Source organism: Oryx dammah, unplaced genomic scaffold (assembly GCF_014754425.2).
Source record: "Oryx dammah isolate SB20612 unplaced genomic scaffold, SCBI_Odam_1.1 HiC_scaffold_22, whole genome shotgun sequence".
Taxonomy (NCBI): domain Eukaryota; kingdom Metazoa; phylum Chordata; class Mammalia; order Artiodactyla; family Bovidae; genus Oryx; species Oryx dammah.
In genome coordinates, this window is record NW_024070206.1 from 3,909,004 (window position 1) to 3,921,163 (window position 12,160).

At 51.8% G+C, this 12,160-nt stretch overlaps 1 protein-coding gene across 1 annotated transcript in view; it reads right to left on the bottom strand.

The window, feature by feature from the left end:
- LOC120880807 (O-acyltransferase like protein-like) overlaps positions 1-12,160 on the bottom strand; it is a 28,623-nt gene that overhangs the window by 2,386 nt on the left and 14,077 nt on the right. The window contains exons 6-8 of the mRNA XM_040264214.1: positions 9,313-9,426; positions 7,502-7,634; positions 3,904-4,090 (exon numbers count right to left, since the gene is read on the bottom strand). Coding sequence (XP_040120148.1) covers positions 3,904-4,090; positions 7,502-7,634; positions 9,313-9,426 — 434 coding nt within the window. The remainder of the gene's footprint in view (positions 1-3,903; positions 4,091-7,501; positions 7,635-9,312; positions 9,427-12,160) is intronic.

Genomic DNA, 12,160 nt, shown 5'->3' on the forward strand with positions numbered 1-12,160 from the left:
TCACTTCAGTCGTGCGACCCCATAGACGGCAGCCCACCAGGCTCCCCGGTCCCTGGGATTCTCCAGGCAAGAACACTGGAGCGGGCTGTCATGCCCTCCTCCAAGGCGTCTTCTCGACCCAGGGTAGAACCCGGGTCTCCTGCGTCTCATGCATGGCAGGCTGCTGAGCCATCTCCAAAACCAGAAAATCAGTTTCTGTTGTTTCAAGCCACATACACACAGACACACACACACACACACAGACACACACAGATACACACACACAGACACACACACACACAGACACACACACACCAGAAAAGAAAACATCTAGACGAATCTGTTAAAATCACAAACCAGATCATGTCACGTGGCATTTAGAATAAAACCCAAGTTCTTCCCGAGGCCTTGATGGTCCAGCATGACCTGAGCCCTGCCTGCTTCTCTGTCCTCACTCCTGTCTCTCTCCTGCCTGGATCCTTGGCCCCTGACTCACTGGTTTTCTTGCTGCTCTCCTCACCCACTCAGCATGTTCCAGACTGGAGAACTCTGCTTTAGGATTCCATCTGCCTGGAGTGCTTTGGTGCCACGTATTTGCAAACGCACCCCTAATCCAGTTACCCTCCCACCCCTGATTTTTTTTTTTGTTTTTTTAATTTTTGGTCTTGATGCAAGGCTTGCAGGATCTTAGTTCCCTGATCAGGGATTAAACCCGTATCTTTGGCAATGAAAGCATGGAGTCCTAACCACTGGGTGGCCAGGGAATTCCCCTGGCTTGTGTTTACTTACCATATTTATCTGCATCTGAAATAAATTACAAATATATTTACTTCATGTGGCTCTGGGTTCATTTCCTATGGCTGCTGTAACAACCTACACACACATGGTGGCTTAAAACAACAGGTTCTCCCATCATTCTGGGGACCAGAGGCCCCAAATCATCAGGGGCCAAGATCAGGGTGTCGATAGGCTCACATTCCCTCGGAGGCTCTGCGGGAGAATCCATGCCTCGTCTCTTCCAGCCCTGGTGCCTGGACATTCCGTGGCTTCTGGTCACGGCACTCCAATCAACACCAGCATTCTCAACTCTCTAGCAAAGCTTCATGTCACCAGCTCCTCTGTGTGTGTGTGAAACCTCCCTCTGCTCCTTCTATAGGGAATCGTGTGATTGCTTTCGGGACCCACCCAAATAATCCTAAATAATCTCCCCTTCTCAAGATCCTTGACCACAGCTGCAAGTTGCCAAGGAATTCGGACTTAATGAGGGAGACCATTATTCAGGCTGCTAGAGTCTCCTGGCCTCTCGCTTTCCCTATCCCGTAGCAATCTCCTCCAGAGAGGGGTTTTTCTTATTTATTGTGATATCCTCAGCATCTGGAGCAGTGCTTGGCATAGAGCGAGCTTTCAATTAAGTATTTTATGCAATCAAGTGAATAAATAGAAATCATAGTCAAAGGTACATTTGCCCCCATGTGAATCCCAAATGATGAACCAAGTTATTCCTGTGAAACAAACAAAATAGTTGTAGAATTAAGTCAGTTAAAAAAAAAATCCATGTCAAGATATGAAAGTAACATGAGTGCCTATCAACAGATAAATGGAGGGAATTCCCTGGTGGTCCCAGTGGTTCGGACTCTGTGCCGAAGGTGTAGGTTTGATCCCTGGGCAGGGAACTAAGTTCTCACAAGCAAACAAACAAAAATAGATGAATGGATACAAAGATGTAGTTTATATATATACACACAGGACAAAACACTTGTTATTTAGTCGCTAAGTCGTTCCCAGCTCTTAGCAACCCCTTGCACTGTACCCCGCCAGGCTCCTCCGTCCATGGGATTACCCAGGCAAGAGCACTGGAATGAATTTCCTTCTCCCAGGGATTTTCCTGACCCAAGGACTGAACCTGCGTCTTTTACGTCCTCTGCATCGGCAGGTGGATTCTTCTTTACCAGCAAGCCACCTGAGAGATCTAGCCAATTCTTCTTGACCCACAGGGCTGTCACATTAGACAGGAATCCTGGGATGTTTCCCAGCACATCAGACCTGGGCTGGGCCAGGCCAGGGGGAGTAGCTGTTTATGTTCTGAGTCTCTGTCAACAGTTCATTGTCGAAAGGTCATTGTCATCAATGAAGGTCACGCGATCCAAACCCGTAAATGCAAATACATCAGTCAGAACACAGCCTGATTCCCCTGTAACATCGTTCTCCACAGAAGGGAAAGCTTCTAACACTGAAATATTAAAGGACAGATCTCTCAGCATTCTGCATGCATGAAAGTGTAGGAACAATCTGAGCAATCAAACACCTTGAGGGAGGAGAGGGCCTGGCGCGCAGAAATGAAGAGGGGGCTTCAGGCTGCGTCCTGGGGCCCAGACTCGCTTTCTAGCTGTGTGGCCTTCACGGCCAGCTTCATCTCTAGGCTCCACTTTCCGCGCTGAGAAACAGGGCTGATTATAGCCCTACCTGTAACCGTGTGGCCAGTGCCGCCCGGGGCCACGGGTGAAGGTCTCCATGGAGCCTGACACGAGCTTGCATTCAGTAAGCAGGACTCATGTTCACTTCATCAGGTTGTTCCAAGCACCTTTGCTGAGGCTAATAGGTTTGGGTTCACAGGCCAAATTTTAAACGCATCCTGATTATTTCCCAGGGGGCCCGAATGTGCGCTATCTCCACGTGGCTCTAATTCCACCATCTCAGGGTTTCCAGGCAGCTGAGGAGCTCAGAACCTCGGCTGGGAGATCCCTGCCAGCCTTTCTTGGTCACTTGCTGACACCTCAAGCCTCGTGGGCTTCTCTGGTCGCTCAGACAGTAAAGAGTCTGCCTGCAATACCAGAGACCCAGGTTTGATCCCAGGGTCGGGAAGATCCCCTGGGGAAAGGAACAGCAACCCACTCCAGTCTTCTGGCCTGGAGAATTCCATGGACAGAGGAGCCTGGCGGGCTGCAGTCCACGGGGTCACAGAGTCGGACATGACCGAGTGACTAACAGTGGCACACTAGCAAGTACCTTGTGCCCAACAGAGAGGAAAGGAGGAAAAAGTCAGGTGATTTGAAGAGACATTTCTAATCTAGAGAAGATCCTTTCTTTCCATTTAAGCTCTCTTTCTGTTCCACTCTGAAAGCCTGGCTCAACAGAAAGAGTGTCCCCGTTATCAAAGAGCTGAGGGGGTGCTGGTAACTCTTTAGTTCACATGATCAGAGGAAGAGATGAGGGTGGGGGTAGCCGGTACTCTCGTCCCAGCACTGGGATTTTCTTCCTCGTGACATTACCTTACCTGCTCACTTCCGATTTCTTTCTTCTTTTTTCTTTAAACAAAGCATTTTCTTTTTAAAAAATAAAACTTATTTATTTGATTTTCTGCACTAAGTCTTACTTGCAGCACTCAGGATCTTTTGGTTGTGGCATATGAGCTCACAGTTTCAGCACGTGGGATCTAGTTCCCCAACCAGGGGGAACCCAGGCTCCCCACACTAGGAACGTGGAGTCTTAGCCACAGGACCACCAGGAAGTCCCTATTTTAATTTCTAAGCTAGCTTCATTGGAGAGGCTGCCGATTTTTCTTTTAGAACCTGCATGTAATATATAAACCAGTATAAACATCTAAAACAGAATATATGGGTAAGTGTTAGTCACTCAGTCATGTCTGACTCTTTGCAACCCCATGGGCTACAGCCCACCAGGCTCCTCCTGGGATTTGAGGGGCGGAAAATCGTCCATGGGATTTTCCAGGCAAGGACACTGGAACGGGTTGCCACCTCCCTCTCCAGAATAAACGGGTGGGTTTCCCCAGATATGTAGACAAAGGGTGTTTTTGAGTCCCTGTCAGTCACTCATTGGTCAGCACTCGTCCGGGTACATGTTCTCACATCATCGCCCTTAACAGACCAGCGTGTGCGCCCCGCACAAGCCCCACGCCGCACCTACCTCCGTAGCCTTCCTGACACGCGAACAGGACCCAGCCCACGGCCGCCGCCCACAGGGTCCGGTGGAGGCCTTGGTAGACCGCAGCGGCGCCGGACGAGGTAGGGGAGACGTCATCCACCATGTAGGCCAGGGTGACCACTAGCAGGAGGGTCAACAGGGCGCACCCCCAGCCCAGCAGAGCCTGCCCCTGGGGGAGAGGAGAGGCCCGGCTCATAGCCCACCCTGGCCACGCTGCGTGTCACCCCCGTTACCCTGACATCCTGTGTGTCATCAGTCACTTTCAGGCTCTACTGGTGAACCTCGATCAGGGCCCAGACTGGACTGGAACAGACAGTTGAGCTTAGTGGCCACGAAGGGTGAGGGTGGGGGCGGGGTGGGGCCAGTGGGGTGTGTGGCCCCGTACACGAGGGTGACCTATGTGGTGGCGGGGGAGCTCTGCACCTTGATGGTGGTGGTGGTTACACAATCCTACAGACTTGATAAAACTGCACAAAACCGCACTGGCGTGTGCGTGTGAAACAGGTGGGCCTGCGGCCGAGGGATTGTGTTAGCATCAGTATCTCGGCTGGGATCGTCCTGGCAGAGAAACGAGGGTCGAGGATTCAGAAGGTCACTACTACTGTTGCAACTTATAGTGAATCGTTTTTACAGTTAAAAGAAAAGAGAAAAGGTAATGCTCTAGTCGCGCCCCCCCCCACCACTCCAAACCTCCCACTCTGTTCCTCAACCAAATAGGGCTCCTGGATTGGTTCTGCCCCCATAAATGTGAGAGCACCCCTCACACAGCCCACACCTGGGCTGCGCCCATCCCTGGGGACACAGCATGGCGGAGGGAATGGGAGGATGCAGACGTGCGTTCGGAGGAAGCACGAGGGCTTTCCCTGGTTGCGTTGAGCAGGAGCTGCTCCTGTGTGGGGCCTTCTCCTTGTGGGGACCTCTCCTGTGGAGTCCATGCTCAAGGCACACCGGCTTCGGGAGTCCTGGTGCCCGGGCTTAGCTGCTCTGAGACACGTGGCATCTTCCCGCACCAGGGATCAAACCCATGTCCCCTGCACTGCAAGGCGGATTCTTAACCACCGGACCACAGAGAAGTCCCAAAGCACCTCTGAATGGCCTTCTGTTAGAATGTACAACCTGATCGTGCATTTTCAAGGGAGCATCATAACTCCAGCCTATAGGAAAAGTCACGTGGCCCCTGTGGATCCACTGCTTCCCATGACGCCCTAGCTCCTGTTCCTGCTATGAGCAACACACGGCTTTCCAAGGCCCAGGGCCTCATCTCTAGAACATTTAGATGAGGCATCCACAGGACTTCGACAAACCAAAGGAGGGCCTAGCAGAGAGAATCTGGGGTCAGCACGGCCCCCTAATAGTCCAAGGAAATTCTTGACCCTTCTTTCACTGAGAAGCAAATTATCCTTCATTCATTTAATGAGTGATTGCAGAACCAGATGCTAGAAATTCAGAGGTGCGTAGGAACATGTTCTGCCCTCAAGGTCTTGTGGATCAACAAAAGTCATAAGAATAGGTTTTGCATGAGGCAGTGCCAAAGAATGCTCAAACTACTGCACAATTGCACACATCTCACACGCTAGTAAAGTAATGCTCAAAATTCTCCAAGCCAGGCTTCAGCAATACGTGAATTGTGAACTTCCAGATGTTCAAGCTGGGTTTAGAAAAGGCAGAGGAACCAAAGATCAAATTGCGAACATCCGCTGGATCATCGGAAAAGCAAGAGAGTTCCAGAAAAACATCTACTTCTGCTTTATTGACTATGCCAACGCCTTTGACTGTGTGGATCACCATAAACTGTGGAAAATTCTGAAAGAGATGAGAATACCAGACCACCTGACCTGCCTCTTGAGAAATCTGTATGCAGGCCAGGAAGCAACAGTTAGAACTGGACATGGAACAACAGACTGGTTCCAAATAGGAAAAGGAGTACGTCAAGGCTGTATATTGTCACCCTGCTTATTTAACTTCTCTGCAGAGTCCATCATGAGAAACGCTGGGCTGGAATCTTGATTCCACAAGCTGGAATCAAGATTGCTGGAAGAAATATCAAGAACTTCAGATATGCAGATGACACCACCCTTATGAAGAAAGTGAAGAAGAACTAAAGAGCCTCTTGATGAAAGTGAGGGGAGAGTGAAAAATTTGGCTTAAAGCTCAACATTCAGAAAACTAAGATGATGGCATCCGGTCCCATCACTTCATGGCAAATAGATAGGGAAACAGTGGAAACAGTGTCAGACTTTATTTTGGGGGGGCTCCAAAATCACTGCAGATGGTGATTGCAGCCATGCAATTACTTATTTACTCCTTGGAAGAAAAGTCATGACCAACCTAGATAGCATATTAAAAAGCAGAGACATTACTTGCCAACAAATGTCCATCTAGTCAGAGCTATGGGTTTTCCAGTAGTCATGTATGGATGTGAGAGTTGGATTATAAAGAAAGCTGAGTGCCGAAGAATTGATGCTTTTGAACTGTGGTATTCGAGAAGACTCTTGAGAGTCCCTTGGACTGCAAGGAGATCCAGCCAGTTCATCCTAAAGGAAATCAGTCCTGAATATTCATTGGAAGGACTGATGTTGAAGCTGAAACTCCAATACTTTGGCCACCTGATGTGAAGAACTGACTCATGTGAAAAGACCTTGATGCTGGGAAAGGCTGAAGGCAGGAGGAGAAGGGGACGACAGAGGATGAGATGGTTGGATGGCATCACTGACTCGATGGACATGAGTTTGGGTGGACTCTGGGAATTGGTGATGGACAGGGAGGCCTGGCGTGTTGCGGTCCATGGAGTCGCAGAGTCAGACACGACTGAGTGGCTGAACTGAACTGAGGCTAAGGTAGTGCTTTAGATAGGTTGCCCTGAGGGTGGATTTGAGATCAGACTAGAGGCAAGAAAACTAGTGAAGTCCAGCTAAGAGATGAGACGGGCTTGAACAAGGTGAAGGGCAAAGGCCACAGAGGACAGTAGGAGAAAGAGCCCCGGGGTGGGTGACCGGACGGGGAGGGAGGGAGACAGGCAGGAGGCATCCAAGATGAACCCAGGTTTCTGGCTTGACCTATGACCTTGGATGGTGAATCTGATTACCCACAGGGAAGTAACCCCATCTGGAAGGTAAAGTGACAGCTTTCTAAATACCGCACAACCTGATTCCCAGACGGAACCATCAAATCTGACCAAGAATCTTATTTCTAGAAGCCAAAGAGCTTTTGCTATTAAAGAAAATCCAGCCTATATCACCATGACCTTCCAGAAGAGTGGCTTGCCCTTGCCATCTCACCAGGTATGTTCTCCCACATCAGAGGTTTCTCTAGGTCTGTACCAAGGCTCCAACGGGCGGGACCCGGCTGGGTGCTGGATCTGGGGCTTTCGAAGGGGAGCTCAGTGAGGGAAACAGAGAATCAGGGAAGAAGACAAGGTTCCTCTTATTCTCTGGCATCAAGAGCCGTTGCTGACACACCACAGCACGGTCAAGTACCCGAAAGTCTGCCTCCTGCCCAGGGCTTTGGAAGAGCCTGGCCAAGGGCAGTCTGACCCCAAGTGGACCTGGTTCCTACAGCACGGCATGGGGAAGCCAGGTACCTTGGTTCTGAGAACGTTTGCCTGGTGGTTTGGGTGCATGAAAACGCTCAGTAAGAGGCCCACGAGAAACGGCCCGTATCGACAGTAGGGCTTCGTGTAGTACTCCAGGAAATACAGTCTGGCTGCCTCTTCACTGAAAAACACAAGGACACGAGCCCAAAGGTTACATCTGATCTGGACATGGATAAAGGAATCTCTCAGACGTTCACTGGGGCAATCAGCAAAGCCAAAGACACTGGGAGTACAGGAGTTCATGTCTTCAACGATGGTCTGCAGACGGCACCCTCATAATCCTGCCTTGGGCCACACTGGTTTCTAAAATTCCAAACTCCCTTGGGGCCCTCCAACCTGGGACCCAAGGAGATGTGATGACTGCCTTCTTTTAAAATAGCTGTTTCCAGTGGCTGGCATGTCAGGATAGCTCTAAAAGCATGGTTCCCAGAAGTGGACCACTCCTGAAAGACGTGAACCTCTTCGTGGACGCTCTCACAAAACTGGGTGGCTTGGGCCCCAGCCCTGGAGACTCACGTTCAGTTGGCCCAGGGTGGTGCTTGCTGGAAGCATCGGTGAGATGTCAATCCCCAGCCCCATCCCACCGCCCCCAACCCACAGGTGACTCTCATTTGCGTCTGGGGTTGAGAACCACAGGCAAAGCAGGAGGCAGCCTCCTTCTCGGCCCCCCGGCTGTGTGCACAGAAGCCAAAGACGGGAAGGGCACAGCGCCTCTCTGGGGTGTGCTCGGTCACTCAGCCACTCATCTGTTCTACTCGCAGTGCATTTGGGGCACTTTTTCTTTTCTTTTTGGCCATCCTGTGCGGCACGTGGGATCTGAGTTCCCCAACCAGGGATCAAACCCTTGCCCCCTGCAGTGGAAGCATGGAGTCCCACCCTCTGGACTGCCAGGGAAGTCAGTCCCTTGAGCACTTCTGTGCCACGAACGGCTCTGGGCTAGTTCACCCTGGGAGGTCCGTGAAGGCTGCTCTCAGATATGTACAGACCCCTGTAGGGAGTGGAGGAGCTCGCCTCACCCAGATCTGGATTCTAGAGGAACAGCGTTCTCGTGTGAGGGAACAGCAAGTTCGAGGGCCCTGAGGAGGGAGCCTGTTGGGTGTGTGGAGGGAAGGAGGCTGCTAAGACTGGTCCAGAGTCAGCGGGTGGGGGAGAGACAGACGACGCCAGACAGGGATTCTGCCCTGAGAACAATGGAAGGATTGAGCAGATGACTGACAGCATCCGGTTTCCACCTGCATCAGCCTGACTGCTGCACGGAGAACAGATGAGCAGGAAATCTCACCGGTTTTTCCTGCAGAAGACTCAGGTGGTACCAAGAAAGAACTGCTACACATACCCTGTTGGAAAGGCAAACTAGCGCAGTGGGTAAGGTCCTAGGTTCAGCTCACACCTGTGACACTCACTAGGCATGTGACCTTGAAGGGGCAACCCCAACTTCGTTAAATTTCTGTCTCTCCATCCCACAATAGAGCTTCCAAGCAGCAGTTCGCCACTGGAGGAGAAACGCCATACAGCCACGTGGGGGCACCCCTTCCCTCCCAGAAGCATTTTAGTGGGCAAGAGTGAGCTCCCTGTGTTCAGACCAGATCCCCAGCGCCAGCTGAAAGAGTCAGAGGTTTGGAAACAAACACACAATGAACTTTCCCATCCAGGCCGAACAGTTCCCGCCCACATTTCCACAGGAGCCAACGTGCACAGGGCTAAGAGCCTGGCATCTGCTCAGCAGCCCTGCCTGGGAGGTCCTGGCCATCCTGAGGGGAGGCGAGGGACAGAGCTGGGCTGGGAAGCGCAGCAGTTACCTGGCTTCTGACGGAGCTGCCACCGGAAGGTTGTGAGCCAGTGTGAGCAGAGCAGAGGCGGTACAAGATGCCAGGAGCAGCGTGGCCCCGAGCAGGACGAGGGCACGCTGACTTCTGCAAAGAAGAGAGCACGTTCACTTTCCTTCTCACTCTGGGGCTACCGAAGGCTGGCAGACTTGGCAACCAGAGGTGCTTCCTGCCAGCCTGCCTTTGAGAAAGGCTGGCGTGGGGCCAAGTGTGTCCAGAGCTGGGCTGGAGTTGAAAAGCTTGAGTTAGACTTCAATCTTGAGCACTTATTAGCCGCCCAATCCTGGGCAGTGAAATCCTTGCCTTAGAATAGCTGCATCTTCCTGCTGAAATTTACCGTGACGAGACCGTGCTTGGGAAAGTCCCTTGCCACCCAGGAAGCACTAAAGGGACTGAAGTGTAGGGACTTCCTGGGGGTCCACTGGTTAAGACGCCTTACTTCCACTGCAGTGGGCACGGGTTCCGTCCCTGGTAGGGGAACTAAGAGCCCACATGCCGCTAGGTGTGACGAAAAGAAAAATAAAAAGTAATAATAATAATAACAACTCAGAAGTGGTGATTGATTCAGGAGAGAGATGACTGGCAGGCACAGGTGAGACACAGCAGAGGGGGACAGAGTAACAGGGGGACCCGGGGATCCTCCCCCCAATCCAAATGCAAATCTGACAGGTGTCAGGGCTCAGGTGGTTCATGTGGAGGTAAGAATGAGGGCAGGGGTGGGGAACAAGGAAGGCCAATGCAAGGCACTATCACGGTGGTCAGTGCTCAGTTCTTCCAGAATGTTCTGTGGAGCCTTCTGAAATGCACCGCAAAACTGTCCTAAGGGGGTGAAAGAAAGAAGCATTTTCCTACCATCTTCTAGCCCCCTTGGGTCAAAGGTGGCCCCACAAAATTAATTCCTCCAAAATTTGGGACTCTGTATGTATAGGCTGAGAGGGTTCGGTTCTAAGGCAGGAAATGAGGTATAGGGACAGAGGCTCAGAGTGAGACAGTATCTGGTTATATCTGCTGGGAATCAGGAGGGTTAGGACCAGGAGGGTCTGCAGTGGAAGAAATCCCCAACACGGACGCCAGACCAACCAGGCACAACCCTGCCTTTGGCGATCCTAGTCCAGTGCTGAAGTTGCCATGGTTCTTCGTGAGGAAGAGATGAGATGCCATTCGCTTCACACCATAGTGATTTAGGGAGTAAACCGTCACCTAGAATGCCAATTCTAGTTCAGTTTGTGCTCAGGAGTGGAAGAGGCGTCTTACTCAGTGGTGCAGTAATTGACTAGTAATGCCTGCCATGAATGAGTGTGGGCAGGGCAGGTACGGTAACCATGCTATATATTTACCATGTCTCATTTTCTTTGCTGAACCATGGCTCGGTGGTAAAGAACCCGTCTGCCAATACAGGAGATGTGAGCTCGATCTCTGAGTCGGGAAGATCCCCTGGAGAAGGAAATGGCAGCCCACACCAGTATCCTTGCCTGGGAAATCCCATGGACAGAGGAGCCTGGTGGGGCTACAGTCTATGGGGTCGCCAAAAGACACGACTTAGTGACTAAACAACCACCACCGCCACCCCCAGGAAGCATGCAGGATCTTAGTTCCCTGACCGGCGATCGAACCCACACTACCTGCAGTGAACGAGCAGGTTCTTAACCACTGGCCACCAGGAAGTCCCAATTCATCATGCCTTTTGCAGACCCTCCAGTTCCATCCTCCCTGAATTACTAGATTTCTACACGAGTGTTTTCTCGGAGGGGAAAACGCCCTACCTTTTATACCCCTTCCATTTAGAGGCTAAACGCAGTAGCACAGTCGCAGGCTTGGGCAGCGCCGGTTTCCAGATGAGGAACTGAGACCCTCTTCCCATGATGGCCCCTCAGAAAGATGCTGACCCTGGGGCCAGGCTGTCTCGGTCACAGGGACACTCAAGCAGGTTCCCAGCAGGCCTAGAGTGCAGAGGTACTGAGAACTCATCGTCCTCGGTGGGTGGGTGGCTGGCAAACCATCCGGTCAGGCCATCCAATAAAAAGCCCCGTGCACTCAAGTAAATATTGTCTCACTCCCTGGGGAACTGGAGCCCAAGCCGTGCCACCTCTACTCGGGAGTCAGACACATCTCCGCTGGCCATCACAGCTGCAAAAACTACTAAAAGCTTCCTAGGACAGACTGCTGTGGGCTGGATCGTGTCCCCCAGCCCTGCAAAGTCTAACCTCCATGACCTCAGAGTGTGGCTCCGTTTGGAGATGGAGTCATTAGAGAGATAATTAAGGTGAAATGAGGTCAGTCATTGGGGCGCATCTTAATCCAGTAGGACTCATGTCTTTATAAGAAGAGATTAGGACACAGAGAACCCAGAGGGAAGACCACGTGAGGAGGCATGGCCGTCTACAAGCCAAGGAGAGAGGCCTTGGAAGAAACCAGCGCTTCCTTCACTAAACACCCTAAATGCCAGCAGTCAGGGCATCCTGCTGCCAGGGTGCCTCCGAGGGAGCCGGTAGAGGCTTGCCCGTCCTCCTTGGCCAAGGCTCCAGGGTTGGCCGAGCCGCGCACCTGCCCTCCAGGCGCCTGCAGCAGCCCCTGCCGCAGCCACAGCCCATCACAGAGGGCGTGTGCTGGTTCCCATGGGTACGATCTCACCGTCTCCTCCAACCCTGAGGTGAAGTGCGTCATCTCCATCTCACAGATGTGAAAAATGACGAGAGTCCAGCGACTTACGCTGAGTCCCCCAGCTTTGAACCCACATCTTCTGACTCAAACTCTATACCAGCAATCCACCTCTGCGCCTAGTGGAAGGGTGGGACATATTTTTAAAAGTAGTCAGCCACCC